At 48.2% G+C, this 15,491-nt stretch overlaps 1 protein-coding gene across 3 annotated transcripts in view; it reads right to left on the minus strand.

The window, feature by feature from the left end:
• Epb41l4b (erythrocyte membrane protein band 4.1 like 4B) overlaps nucleotides 1-15,491 on the minus strand; it is a 160,146-nt gene that overhangs the window by 68,968 nt on the left and 75,687 nt on the right. For 2 of the 3 annotated variants that reach the window (XM_052176524.1, XM_052176526.1), the window contains exons 12-15: nucleotides 14,071-14,180; nucleotides 11,875-11,905; nucleotides 8,664-8,697; nucleotides 4,898-4,962 (exon numbers count right to left, since the gene is read on the minus strand). In XM_052176524.1, coding sequence (XP_052032484.1) covers nucleotides 4,898-4,962; nucleotides 8,664-8,697; nucleotides 11,875-11,905; nucleotides 14,071-14,180 — 240 coding nt within the window. Of the gene's footprint in view, nucleotides 1-1,513; nucleotides 3,124-4,897; nucleotides 4,963-8,663; nucleotides 8,698-11,874; nucleotides 11,906-14,070; nucleotides 14,181-15,491 lie in introns of those variants that run through there. The other variant, XM_052176525.1, reaches the window with a different exon arrangement.

Consider the following 15,491-nt stretch of genomic DNA (forward strand, 5'->3'; position numbering starts at 1 on the left):
ACCCTCAAGACCAGACTGGAGATGACCTATCATTGCCTGTTACCTGGTTAGAAATTCCCTTTTAAATGAATCCATTCTCTAAGCAGACATCCATTGAGCCCCTGCTATCTGTCAGGCACTGGGAACAAAGGCAAAGCTTCTACTAAGGAGTCTAAGGCTCCAAGATGAGATGAACAAAAGAGGCTGTTTCAATACAAAGTTGTGAGTACAATGTTCCCATGTCTGGGGGTGGAAGGGGAGGCAGTAGTAGAACACAGAACACAGAAATTAACCCAATTTGCAGAGGTGACGGCTGTCAAGAGAGTCCCCAGAGAAGATGACGTCTGAGCGGAGGCTTGGAGGCTAAGCAGCAGCTGAGAGTGGCAGGATTCTAGGTGGAAGGAACAGCATTTGCAGGGCACAGTCGGGAGGCGTGATGGACGCAAGCGGTCTGCTATGACTGTTCCCACAAATGGGTGAGGAGTCGGAGGGACTAGAGCAAAGAGACAAAAGTACAGTGCCCAGCCCAGCCTGGAATGACACTTCAATATGGCTGCAGAAAGTCAAGAGGGAGCTTGGCGAGGGCTGTGGAGACCAGATAGCAAGAGAAGACATTCCCGCAGGATGGTGTTGGGAGGAATCATGAAAGAAGCCAAGTTAAGCAGACCAATGGACTGCCTGGATATGGGTGGCAAGGCAGAGGAAGAGTTGTGCCTGATATATACATACATTCTTGCCCTTAGCAAAGGGAACTTGAGAGGGAAGGAAACTTGTGCATTCCAGGAGTGGTGATCAAAGATAAATTTGACTTTTTGTCACATGGACTTTGAACCATGCATGGAACATCCACATTGAAGTGTCAGGGCAGAAACTCGTACAAATAGTCTGAGCTGTTTTCAGAATCAGCAGCATTATAAGATTTGACAGAACGAGGCAGTTCTAGGAGACTTTCGAGAAAAGTGGGAAGCAGAGAAGAGACCCCTGAGCCACACCAATCCCCAACAGGAACAGAAAAACAAGGCTGCAAGAACAGCCACCATGCAGTAGATAAAGGTTACCGAGAGAAGGAACGGAAAGCGTCCCCGTCACAGCCAGAATGCCCCATGTCAGCAGCTAACTAAATCCACTCAACAGCAGCTGAAGCAGAAGGCTTTGGTTGAGAGCACTGGATCATCTTTAAGAAGCCACAGACACAGCCAAGAAGAGGTAAGCAACCACGAGAACATCTATGCGTCACCATAGGACTGTTATCAGGGAACACCCAGATAGCTCTCTGATCAGCTTACAACTGGAGGTGGGTATTTCAGCCTCCTCCTGGAGCGCACCAGGGGAACCACCCTGGCCACTGAACCTATAGGAGCCTCAGTGAAGGATGGTTTTGTCCCAACCACATAACTGAAGGTTCACCTTCGGGTACCCTGAGTCAACTGTACCACAAGTGAGACCCAAGGGAGGCTTCTGTGCAGAAGAATCAATGAAATGAAGATGGAGTCCAAAAAAACAAAAACAAACAAACAAACCCCCCAAAACCCCATAAAGGTAGGGATAATCTTTATTACTTGGAGACACATTGTAAAAAATGTTAGCAGTAAGATGAAGAGACCCAGAGCACGTTTATTCAGATGCAGGACATACACTGGGGATCAGAACACCTGCTGAAATGGAACACACCCGTAAACATGCATCTCGTGGGGAGTTTATAGGTCGGTGGTCTACTCCCCTGTGCAAGTGTGCAGAGGATTGATTCCCTCCTCCTCAAGAGACTTTCATAGAACCAAAAAAGGCCAGATTTTAGCAAGAGAAGATGTTATTAACACATGCCCAAGGGCTTAAAAGGAACCAAATTATAATCACATATATCAAAGTGACACAAAATTAACTGATTACACAAACACAAATGGAAGAGCATACTGGGACTGCCTACGGAGACAGAATGGGGTCAGAGGCGCTACTTGAATTAGGGTAAATAAATACTTTGGTACAAGTTTCACCCTAAAAGACATGTTGCTTTGGGGTCCTACAGAAGGAGAGGGGACCATATACATCCCTCTGTGCAACACAATGCTTTGGCATGACCTGCAGAAACCTGGAGGCTCTCCTGTGCGCCCCCCAGTTCATCTCGACTGCATGCTGCTATTCAAAGGGCTTCAGTCTAGGATGGAATCCAGCCTCTACTCTGACAGCAGTCACAATGGTATCTTCTGAAATCGCACAGGTCAGCAGCACCAATCACTGAGGCATTACAAATCATCCTAAAGTTTGAGAAGTAAATTCTAGTGAAACAGGCTATGCAAGTGGTGATCAGCATGAGGCTCAATTCCATACGGGCTAGCCCACTTAAAGATGGCAACCTCCAGACCTCCCTGCCCTTTTATAATCTTTACCAAGCTCCTGTTACAGAAGGGGTATTATGGTTGTCCCTACAGGGAGTTAGTCTGGATGCATGCTCTCACCCCAAATGAGAAGTGAAATTGTAATCGATCACAGAACAGAAGGACCTTGGAGATCACTTAACCCAGCCTGTTCTCTTCAGGGAGGAAATGAAGCCAAAGAAAGGGGAATGATCCAGCTAAGGTCACACGGCAAGGGAGGCTGGTCCCGGCCATTCCCCTTCCTACAATAGTCCTATGTGCTAAGCTATCTCCCCAAGCTCATGGTTTTATTGGTTTGCTTTATGGGAGCCCAACTGGTTAAATGACAAAACTATCAGGTACACAGCACGATGGTAGAGACTTTGACTTCAGTTTTAAAAATCAGCATATCAAAATGATTCCTGAGCCTTTAGCTACCTTCATTATTGAGAATGCAGTCCACAGTAAATCATGGCAATCTATGGTCGGTATCTTCAAATGTTTACACGGACACTAAAAGCACTAATGACACTTGTACAAAAACATCCATGTGATGCCAGGACGCTTCTCATGGAATGCAATGGCACCATGGTGGTGACCGGAAGAGGCTTCAGTCTCTCAAAGCGCGGTCATGAGTTTGTCTCGGTACGTGACACTGTACGCCCCTCCCAAGTTCCTCTGGTTCTGGTCGTAGACATAGTCAAAGTGGCCGTCATCTCCACTGGCTGAGGCTTTCCAGTGTGGCCTGTCATCCTGAAAAGATGGCTTGTTTTGTTTGCAGATGGAATGGTTACTGAGAGGATGGAAGACAATTCAGAAATGAGCAAGGTCAAGCATGCGTACACAAAGGAAATGGGGGGGTAAGGGGGGGAAGAGTGAGTGGGGGGGGGAGGAAAAGTGAGTGGGGTGCCTGACACAGAAGTAGCCTGGCGACTTCAGAAGGTTAAAAACCCCCACTGTGATTGGAGGGAAGAGTGGGGGGAGAGTGAGTGCGGGGAGAGTGAGTGCGGGGAGAGTGAGTGTGGGAGAGTGAGTGGGGGTTCTTGATACAGAAGCCTGGTGACTTCAGAAGGTTAAACCTCCCCCCCACTCCACCCCCGTGATGCCGTGATCGTCTACCAACTTTGAAGCTGATTAAAGCTGTTTCTGGCAAAGTCATGCTTTTGCAAGGGGTGGGGGGGTCAGGTCAGACTAGGGAAAGCCAGATGAGGGGAGCCCCTTTAAATCTGATGTGCATGGTTATGGTTTTGGATAGCATCTGCCCCCAGTGTGGACCAATCAACTCTCCTCAGGATGCAGCTCCAGAGAGTTCTATAACAGAGAGTGCCGGATGCCACCTGGGTTCCACTACAGAAGGTCTAGGATAGGGCTGAGTCGTGGTTCTCAGGGGACGCACAATCCTGGCATTAGCAAGGCCATCGGGGAACCTGCTGCCTTCCAGGTGAAGAATCAGTGAGGGACTGCCACAGAGGGAAAATACTCGACAGAACAGCAACACTGGGGATGAAATCTAGTTAAACCAATTGTCACAAGATGACACCTCCTCTAAGCCTCCTGAGTACCTGTCATGTCTGAAAAACAAACCACTTTCATCTGAGCCACACTAAGGTTTAGAATCATCGCCCCACTAACCTAATCTGCCCTAAAATGCTGCATGAATATCAGAGTGTTAATACTGGAAGAGTGCCCTGCTGTGTCACATGATTCTCGGCAAGCTTTTGCCTAACTTGCTCAAGCCACATTTGATTCTCCTCCCCTCCTCCCTCTTTCTCCTGCTCCTCCGTGCTCCCTCAGCAGCAAAGGCTTGCCGCTCCTCCTCAGTGCAGCCTGAAGTCACTACCCATGCTTCTGAAATAGCTGGATGCAAAAATGCCAATCAAGACTCATTAAAAAAAATGCAAACCTTAAGGCCATGTCTGTTTCCCCAGGGGGTGGCCCTGACTCCAAATAGCATGACAGGTGCCAGGTCACTCCTAGGGCAGTGGCAGGGGATAATGACATCTCTCTAGCCAAATCCCACTTGTTGTAAATTGAGTTTCACTGGAATACAGTCATGTGTTCTCACGCAAATCCTCATTGCTTGTTGTTTCTCTCAGACAATAACCACAGAGCTGAAAATACAGACTCTCCTTTGCTGAACACTGCCCCCAAAGAAAACATTGCCCTCATTCCTAAGGGGTAAAAATCCTTTTTTTTTTTTAACAGAGAGAGAGAGAGAGAGAGAGAGAGAGAGAGAGAGAGAGAGAGAGAGAGAGAGAGAGAGAAACCATAATCACCACAACTTTAATCACATTCCAAGAACATAAATTCTCAGAATAAGAAAATGTTACTTGGAAATCTTAAGCAACATCTCTGATATAAAACCAAACCAAAATATTTGTGGTTACAATTAAAAGGGGAAAAACAAAAACCTGTTATTTCAGAGACTGGTCCCTTGCTTCCTTTGCTTTGAAAAACATCTGTTTTGCCCTGGTCATGTCACCCTGAGGAGCTGTTCCTTCGGAGTGGGGCCTTCCAGGGGACCGGAAAACTTCCCAAGGCAGGGCTCTGAAAGCTCACAAACTCACCTGACATTTGGAGAGTGAGGAGGCCACCGGGGCTGGCTGGGGTGGACGTCAGGATGGTACTGAGGCTGGAAAGGAAACACCGAACCCGATTACTCAGTGACCTTTGGATTTCAATGGCCAGCACGCTGTTGGCTTTCTCCTGCAATGGCACCCACCTCAGGAGCCGAGGGGGCTGTGAATAGGAGGCTGTAACCAAGCCCTGGGGGAGGGGCGGCTGGATCTTTCCCAGGATGATCTCGTTTCTTTACTAACAAAGGCTGGGGCTTAGGGGCTGGAACCTAGGGCTTGGCTCACCAAATACCATCTCCAGAGATGGGGCTGGGAGGAAAGTGCCACATCTGACTCAAAGGAGTCTATCCAGCATGCCCTGGCCAGACAACACTCCCCTCACAAGGAAGATGGGGTGAGTGGCTTCTCTCTTCAGAAGCCACTTCTGTTGTTTTTAAGATGACGACAGCCTAGCTACACACACACACACACACACACACACACACACACACACACACACACACACACACGGCTGTTAGGACAGAGTAATGAAAGCAACACTGTCATGGGTGCATACACAGTAACATCATCAGGAGGTCCTATTATTTTCATGAGACTGGAGAGAGACTCGTGGACTGAGGGAAGATGGGTGGAAAGCAGTTCCCTAGAAGATTAGGAAGCCAGTGTGACACCCGGATGGGCCTAGCTGTCATTCCACTTATTACCTGCAGAGGGCAGCAGCCCTAGACATTGTCAGAAGCCATGGGGTGTCTCAAGGCTAAACCCCCTATGGGGTAAATTTGCTCCCCCTGACCTGAAAGTCCACTTCAGTTGTGCCACCATTAATCTTTTAATTACCTCTTTCCTTCCTCCTCCTTGCCCCTGCTGCTGTGGTTAATAAGCAGTGGACTGCTTTCTGTTAGGGAAATTCTCGGCAAATCTGTTCAATCCAGTCTTCGAGGCCCCAGTAGCCTTTCTTTCCTCCTTCAAAGTGCCTGTTAGCAAGCCGAGGCTGCACGCCAGAGGACATGGTGCAGAGAGTGAGGGGTATGTCTGCAGGAGGACCTCAGTCCTGACCTGGTGCAACCTCCTTCTCTCTCTCTCTCTCTTTTGAGGATACCACAACCCATGGGATCCGGGTGATTAGCCCAAAGTCAAGCCGGTCATCCCAGGCTCCATACACTGAGGCTCCAACAAGAGAGGAGGACTAACCAAAACTGGGCATTCTACTCGTTTCTGCTTTTAAACACACTTGGATTCACCAGAAAGAGGGGTAGAAACTTCATCCGCAGACTTGAAATACAAAGGCGATTCCTGAATCTTCCTTGGTATATCTCCTACTTTAATGCTAACTCAGGTACCCTGTCCACACTGAGGAATGCATGTGCGTCTCTTTGCTTGTCACAATAACAGAAAAGAGGAGCCAAGTTTACTGGAATTTTGGGGACAATAAAGAACTGTCCCACCTCAAATGACAAGTGTCTTCATTGAGAACATAGCTACCCTCTGCAGCTGGATGGCTCTGCGGTCTAAGAATGAACAATCCTGCCGGGTCATCCCCTTCCCAACAACCCTTCACAGCATCACGATGTGTACAGTCCACTATATCCAAACCTACGGTACAAGGCAAGGATGGTAAGACTGGCCATGTACAGGGGCTCCTGGCAACAGTGTGGAGAGCTCCACGGCCAGAGAACCAGCAGACCCACCATGAACAAGCCCAGCCCTGGACGCTTACTGGGAGCAGAATGCAGGGGGAGGCAGAAGAGGGTGTGGCGTGGTGGGTGGGGCTGATTTACTTATTTTCATTCTCCCTCCTCCAAGGGATGGTCACCCATCAACAGCCTTTCTTTCCCTACAATACTCTGGCTGCACCAGACATCCCTGAACAATAAACAGTCTGAATAAGAAGCCCAAGACCCTAGGGAAAATGAGAGGGGAAATGCTATTCCTTCTACCGGGTTCAACACTAGGAGTGTGAATTCACAGAAGGTCTTTAGAAACAATCTCCTAAGATCACAACCAATGGCAACTTAGTCTTCTACAGAAATGACAGGCCAGGGAAGGCTGGGGAAAGGGGCAGTTAGAATGAACTTTAACGCTGAAATCATTTATGGGACAGCACTGTGATTTGTGACATTCACAGACAGACACAAAGGGAGCTTGTTTCAGATGCCTGTTCAGGACAAGGTTTCACACATTTAAGGTTGGTCAACAGTGCGGTGCTGTGCGAGGTGATTGGGCCTTTGGTGGTCTTCAGAAGGACCCTGGTCAGTTCTTCTGGACCCTCATTTACTGCCCCCCCAATTACACCATGTAATCTCTCCCTCCACATACACTCTTATGCCACAAATCCCTTACCAGAGCTGAGCGGTAGCTTGTACTACTCTTGAACCTCCAGAGCTATGAATTAAATGAACTTATTTTACTTTATAACGTAGACAGTACTGGGTATTTTGTCACAGCAACGGGGGTTATGGGGAGAGACTACTTTAGGACTCAAACTTAGGAGTCACCTTTAAGCAGAAACAAATGACCATCTGGGAAGCATGGCACACACTATCCATCCAGCGTCACCTTAGGATCTCTGAAATCTACGGATGCCAAATTCCTACCCAAGTGTGTTAGGATGAGGTGGTTATTCTATTAATGCTGGCCACATGGTTTTAACACATAAAGCTAACTCCCACTGCAGTTGGGAGCTTCCAACTTATCCCAACAATCCCAAAGGAGGAGGGGCTACCAATGTGGAAGACACTGCAGCAAGCAGATAGGAGGCAAAGAACTCCAGGTGGAGGATGAGTGTGGGCAAGCGGCACTAACAGGAACCCGAGGCAACCACTCTACAGCTGGGAGCAGAATGCGGGGCTCCTGACAGGAGGTGTCAGCAGATGGAAGGAGTCAGGGCCAGCTCTGGAAGGCCAGCCAGAGCTACCACAGCAGCTGTGGAGGGGCTGGTGTGCTACAGGCTGGGCTATGGAGGGCTTCGGCAGTGGCGGGTGGGCAGGTAGAACAGCATAGGCCCTGGTTGGTACTGCCGTGAAGGAACACAACACTGGGCATGGAAACGGAACGCCGTGGGCCTGAAGTTTGACAAAATGGATTTTAGAGATGAATGATGTCTCCACGGGTGTGAGTGGGTTTGCCATGAAAAGGGGCTAGAGGAAAGACCAAGAAAAACAAAACCAAACCACCTCCGGGCATGGTGGCCCACGCCTTTAGTCCCAGCACCGGAGAGGCTGAGGCAGGTGGATCTCTGTGAGTTAAAAACTAGAACTTACTAGTCTTCAAGTTCTAAGACTTGAGTTAAGATATCCAGAGCCAGACCCCGCCTCAAACACATCCACCATCTTTCCTGGCAGTTTTCTCATTACTTTTGCACCCTACCAGGCCCAGTCACGCCCAAGAAGGTAAATGAAGGAAGAAGTAGAGTCTCCCAAATACTTGACCAAAATCTCCCCTGCAGAGGCTTGTCCTGAGGGCTTGTGCTCCCTAAGTCCACAGCACAGTTTCACAAAGGCACGCACTCGAATGCTGCTAAGAGGTTGTGCCTGACCAACCAGAAACCTAACTACATGTCCCTGGCACCCGCAGGTTATCAGGATTAAAAACAGGCACTTCAGATGCCTGGGGGGGGAGTGGAGGTCAGGACAGAAGGATTTGTCTTTTAGAGTTTTCTGGAAAAACAGCAGGAAGAATGAATCAAAACCTAACGAGCATATATTGTTCTCCACACAAAATTCAGAAACTACAAAACATCTGAAACATAGCATCTCACCTGGTAATTATGGACTTCAGGATTTGTTTTAGAGCTAAAAAGAAAAAGAAAAAACATCATTTTTGAAGTTGTAAGGAGGCATCGATTTTTTTTTTTGACAGCTATTACAAACTCTCAAGGCTCCCTAATGCATCAGGAATGTCCACCTGCCATTTCTGTTTTGGGTACCAGAGCTTACCTGAACATATGTAAGTGTATAATCAAGGAAACCACAAATACCAACTTTCATTCCTCACTTTAAGGCTCACCAGCATAAACACCCCAGTAATATGTATGCCAAAGCACAGCTGTGACATATGTGGGTTTCCATGCAGAGTGCAAACCAAGGAGCTTCAGCTCCCACTGCAGGCCCTCCCTGGCACTGTCCCGGAGGCCACAGCTCTAGTGATAGAGCACAGAGCTTCTCCAAGTTGGAGGAAGAGGTACCAGCCTTTCAAGACACCTACCACAGACACTGGGGTAGGAATCACACATGGGTCCCTCGCACACAGTGACCCTGCTGCTGCTCCGGGCACTGTTGCTGAATGTTCACCCAAGCCAAGCCTCCATCCTGTTATTACTTAGTCTCCACAACAGAGTGATGACGTCCATGACGATTCCTACCCCCTCAATTCACAGACAAAGGAAGAGCTGCCTAAGAGAGACTGAGGAAACTTAGTAAGGATCACTGGCCAGTCGGGGGTTGAGCCAGGGTTGATTCAACATCTGCTCAGGCCCAAAGCCTATTTTCTTCCCACCCATCATAAGCAAGAAATACTGTAGCTTACAACCCCCTGAGAATTTAAAGCAATCTGAAGGTCTGTGGAAACATTCAAAGCTCACGAGTGATCTAATTTGATTAGAATCTTAATTAGAACTAGGTTGGCAAATATATAAACATATAACACACATAAATATATGTGTGTGGAATGTATGTATGTATGTATGTATGTATGTATGTATATGCACAGAGAAGCACACAGAAACAGGAATTTGTTGCATAAGACGCAAACTCAGCACCTATCAGAAACCTCACAAGCGCAGAGCAATTACAGAACAGTCACCGTTGCTAGGGTGGCTGCTATGGTGGCTGCTAGGGTGGCTTGCCTGGAATCAAGGTTTACTGCCTCTCTAACAATGGGAGGGAGGCACCTTTGTTCAGAGTCTCACACCAGGTCTGCTTTTAGTTTTCAGAGAGGACTGGTAGTAAAGCCAGGCTCTGGTTCAGACCTCCCAGGCTGGAGCTCAGCAGGAGGGTAAAGTGTTCTACAAGGTAGGTATTCTACAAGGTGCTGTTTCCCCAGCAGTAGGGCTGCAGTTCCCAGCACAACTTTATCCGTGGTCCCCACAGCAATCCCACTCACCAGGATCCCACAGGCTGGAAAGAGCCCTTCAACAGCTGCAAACAGCAGTTATTAGCTCATTTGCTCCTAAAGGGTATATTTACTGACAACTTTTGTGTATGTGTGTGTCGATTTATTTTTTATGTTTGTTTTCATTCCCAATATATAATCTCCCCTAGATTCTAAGAGGGAAATGTCACCTTATCAGAGAAATACAAACAAAATAATCATCTCCTAAGGAAGCAAGAAATACTGTAGCTTACAATCCCAAGAATTAAAAACAAGACCTGACTAAAAAAAATGTCACTGGGCCAGAGAGATGGCTCAGCAGTTAAGAGCACTGACTGCTCTTCCAGAGGTCCTGAGTTCAATTCATAGCAGCCACAACCATCTGTAATGGGATCTGATGCCCTCTTCTGTTGTGTCTGAAGACAGCGACAGTGTACTCATATAAATCTTTTTTTAAAAAAATAGTCAGTAGTTTTCAGCACACTATCTGCAGAGACCCTAGCTGCTAGAGACCCCCAAGACACAAGGCACACATGTGTATATGTTTTCATATAGTCCAGGGTTTTCTTGCCCAATGGGAATATCATCAGGTAATTCCAGACACAGGCAGGGTCAGGAACACCTGTGCAAGAGAAGCAGCAGCTAATTCTATCCAAGGGTCAACTATGGCAGACTGGTACTTATCAATAAAGTTTTATTAACAGCCATACTCACTTGTTTATATATTGTCTACAGCTGCTTCACTGTTGTTACAGAAGTACTGAATATTTCTGAAAGAGATATCATGTCCTAGAATTCAAAATATTTCCTACCTATCCCCTGATGAGAAGCCTGCAAAGCCCCACACTGGAGATTTTCAGTCTTGTGACATTATTTTCCTGCAGAAACTGTGTACATGGTTTATTTATTGCTTATTATTATATGTCTATGTGCATGACTTGTATTACGCCATGGTGTACGTTTGAAGGTCAGTTCTGAAAGGGCTTAAAAAGAGGAGGATGGGGGTTAAGGGAGTGTGGCACGGCGGTGTGGGGAAGGGGATGCCCAGGCAAACCCTTGCCTGGGCACCTCTGCCCCTTGAGGGACCACACACACACAGGTATGGTATAGAATAGAGTTTATTCAGAGTAGGGGATGGGAGTTAGTGGTAGAGAAAGAGAGAGAGAGAGTAGAGAAGTAGAGTGGAGTGGAGGCCGGCCATGACCACGTGGAGTTGGGGGAGGAGAGCCCAAGGGGCAGAGAGGTGAGAGTATGTGGGAGAGCAGAGAGCAAAGAGAGAGAGGAGGGGCAAGTAGCCCCTCTTATAGTGGGCCAGATCTCTGGGGCGGGGCATACCTGGCTATTGCCAGGAAGGTGTGGGGTGGAGTTTAGACAAAACACCAACAAGTTCTCTCTTTCTACCTTTACATGGGTTTTAGAATTAATATGAGTCCCAAGGCTTGCCTAGCAAGCGCCTTTACAGGCTCAGCCATCTTGCCAGCCCTCTGGGGGTGGTCAGTGTCTCCTAACACCTGCTTGTCACTGGACAAGGCAGCACCTGTTGCCATGGAGCCTTAGATCAGGAGCGTGGTCTTTAGTCCCCACCTTTGCCTGCCACACCATTACCGCACAAGCTGCATGCGTGACTGCCGCCTTACCACTGAGACAACAAACAGAGCTCTATGCTACTCAAACAAAGCAGCTGTTTTGCAACAAGAAAACCTTGGAACATTCTGTCGTGTGCTTATTGACAGCTGGGAGGATGGTGTAGCCAGGCAGCAGAATAGGGAGAAGAGAGTTATCAGGTGAGTCACCTGGGTTTAATTGTATTAAAAAGTCAACATTACAAACAAACATGGTAATTAGAGGGGGGAGCTGTGCTGGGCGGCTGGGGTACTTACCAGAGCTGAGCCGCAATCACTGGGTTGCTCGCTGTAAAGGGAGGATAGAAAGTTATGCAGAACTTTAAAACATTCACCAGGGACCAACACAAAGAGATACCGAACAGAGGCATCTCTCTCGGGAGTACATTTTTCATCTCCGGCCAGGAGGCCCTGACCTCCAGCTGATCAGCCCTCTCTCTAACTCAGGCTGCTTAGTCTAGGTCCCTAGGAGACTCTCAGAGCAGGCTCCCAGGGCTGGGCACACTGGTATGCAGGCACACCGGAGACAACCACAGGTGAGTCCTTGCTCCTGAGGAGAATTCAGTCTGGGACAGAAATGCAGTATAACAGGATGAAGGTTAAAACACCAGCAGGCATGTATGGGAGGACTGAGAGCAGGCATTTTTAATGAGGCAGAGCCTGCATGAAAGGGGCAACTATTTATTCAACTATACTTCAATTTACATTTCTTCTTTTTGTGAGATGCTGGGAGTTGAGCCCACAGCCTTGCTACCACTGAGCTGAATCCCCAGTCTCCCCCCACCCCCTCCACACACACTTTTCTTTTGACAGGGACAGAGTTTTATGTGGCTTCCAATACTGTGAAGCTGCGCATGACCTTGAACTTCTGATCCACCTGCCTCAACATCCCAAGTGTTGAGATTACGGGTTTATACAGAACTGGGGGGGGGCGGGGGGTGGAATCCAGGGTTTCATCTGTGCCAGGCAAGCCCTCGACCACCCAAGCCACACCCCAGCTCTCCTTGCTTCCTTCCAAGAAGGGCATGCCAGGGGAAATCACTCAAAGCTTCACAAAGAGGATAGCAGGCCTCTAGCTAGAAAACCCGTCAATAAAAATAAATGAAGAAAAAGGATCTAGAGGCCAGAAAGGAGGGTGAGAGGGGATCTCGGAGCCAGAGTCTAGAACAGCCCCAAGCTACCCAGTGGGGTCCTACCATACGCTCCACTCCCAGGTCAGCTACACTGGACGCTTGCTCCCCTTGTGCGCGCACACACTCGAGGGGAATGGGTGCTTACAACTCCATCAAAAAAATAATTCTTTTTTTTTTTTTTAGAAAGTTGTTCCCAGGATTGGTCTGTTTCTAGGTGCCTGTAACTCAATGGCTAACCTCCCCCAGCCACCCCATCTCCACCCCCACCTTGCTCCCCCCTGCCCCTCCCCTGCTCTGCAGAAGTTCTTGGCCCTTGCTGTTCCCTTAGACACGCCCCATGCTCTGCCTGCAGTCACCCTCACCCTCACCCTCCCTCTGCACCTGTTCCCATTCCCTGGCTTTTCCTAAAGTTCAGGCCACATTTTCTGGATTCTGGGCTTTTCTTCTCCACTAAAGCAGCCGAGGATGACTTAAGACCAGTTGACTGTCATGCTACTGAGCTGTTGGCTCCTAAGAGAAGGGGACAGGGTGGAGGGAGACAAAAGCTGAAGCTTCTAGGAGGCACAGGTACATAAGCAAGGCTCCACAGAGACCTGCTAGTCCCAAGCTATGCAAGGAAAACTGTCCAGAACAGTCCTGACAAGTATAGGAGGGTAGCAGGGGCCGTATGTGATGGCCTTGTTGTAAAAAGAGAACAAACAATTCAGAGCTAACTGTAGTACACCAGATCGAAGAGCAATCCCGGTAGAGAAATGAGCTATGCAGAACTCCAAGCTAAGATTATGAAATCCAGTTTAAATAGAATTGAGTCAGGAGTGCTCACGTATTGTCTGATACATCCTGGTTTCCGACCCCACACAGGTGTGAGCCACCTCAGTAAGGGACATTAGGTTCAGAGAATTCTGAACAGGAGGAGAGGAGCAGCCCAGGTACAGCTATATTCAGGATGAGAATGCCTAGACCAACTATGGGGGACCTACTGTGTCCCTGCAGGTTGGGTATCCATTCTGTGGTCACAGTTCTGGTTAGCATGCACCCATGTCCCCACCAGGAAGGGTGAGGCAGTGGAGACACCGAATGCAGTACCTTCTATGGGCAAAGGTCCAAGCATAAAATAAGCAGAGAGTACATTCACAGGAAGACAAACAGGAGACAAAGAAACACATTGAGCAGGAGAAAGATTAAAGACTGGGGGACACCAACATCATTCTTTTTCAACAGCTTTTGAACACCAGAGGGTAACAGCGGTAGGTTCTTCCCCTAGCTAGTGGACCCACAGACCCTGCTACAAAATGTCAGCCAGGGAGGAACACTGTACAACCTTTGAATGTGGAATGTCGCCGGGATGGGTAACGTTTGCTAGGCTTCCTCTCAAAGGTGCTGGTTCTTCGCAATCTGGAGCCGTGCGTAGCTTGATATTCCGTCCGTCCACTGGGAAGGAAATTTTGGTTGCTCATTAACACCACCAGCAGCTCTCAGCGTACCCTAGTACTGCAAATGACTTCTTTTTTTAAAATTATTTTTCAAGAGCTCCAGTGTGTATTTTATCCAGACACACCAGAAGAGGGCATCAGATCTCATTACAGATGGTTGTGAGCTATCATATGGTTGCTGGGAATTGAACTCAGGACGTTTGGAAGAGCAGTCAGTGCTCTTAACCACTGAGCCATCTCTCCAGCCCCCAACAGGCTAAGTTTAAAGCTTTCATTTGGAAATAGAGTCTCCTTTTGCCAAGCCAGGCACAGGGGCAAGAATCTCTTTCTACCAAAGGAAAAAAACCTGCAACTTAAGTACCAGCCATTTCCTTTCTCAAACCAAGTAGGTCTGAGTCCTTGGATCATCTGATGAAGAAAACATTGATTAGACACAGAATAACCTTTTAAGGAACACCTCCCAGGCTGTTTTAGCAGAGCCTCTAGCCTAAACCTTTGCTTCCCTTGCTATGCGCCAAAGGAAATGTTCCTGACTTCATAAATGCTTTCCAGATTCGACCACTGTGAAGGCAGCTGCAGCTTCCAGGAGGGGAGCTGTGCTTTGCTGAGCCACCCCTCACCACTCCGATCCAGTTGCTCTTGGCCGGTGGTTTCTCAGACAGAAGGAGCCAAACGCTACCTGCTCCAGATGACTCCAAGGGGCAACCTCACCTCCAAGCTTCCCTTTCTCTTTCATGTCTCCTTGAGGAACAAAGGTGGCTAGATCTGAGCCAATTGAACGATTCTCCCCAGTAGGGGAAAGCCTGCTTACTTTGGCAATCTCCTGGACTGCCCTCCCCACCCAGTTCCAAATCCACTGGGATACAGGCAGACCTCAGCGGCTCTGCGAACCTCTGTGTGCTAGCATTTCCATCCTCCTGAGGCCCTGGGATGCGAATCCTTTTCCTCAAGGACCTGGTCTTCTTTTCCCCTTCCTTGGAGCATTTAAAAAATATATTCAAACAAAGGCCATTCTTTAAACAGAAGCACACAGCCGTTTCCTTGCACAGTGGATGAATCTGAAGCGAGCAGCATGCTTGGCATTTTAAACAGAGTTCAGGGCCATGCCATGTGTGGGCAGAGGTTACGAAACCAAGCAGGGTTCTCAAGCACGTAACTCAAATTCTCAGACTCAGGGTGTATTTAAAATGTACGTTCTAGGCTGGAGAGACGGCCGAGCATCTGAGGACTCTGGCTGCTCTTCCAGAGGGCCCGGCTTGACTCCCAGCACCCACATAGCAGCACTCTCGTTTTAGGACATAGGACACGT

This window comes from Apodemus sylvaticus, chromosome 3 (genome assembly GCF_947179515.1).
Source record: "Apodemus sylvaticus chromosome 3, mApoSyl1.1, whole genome shotgun sequence".
In the NCBI taxonomy this organism is placed as follows: domain Eukaryota; kingdom Metazoa; phylum Chordata; class Mammalia; order Rodentia; family Muridae; genus Apodemus; species Apodemus sylvaticus.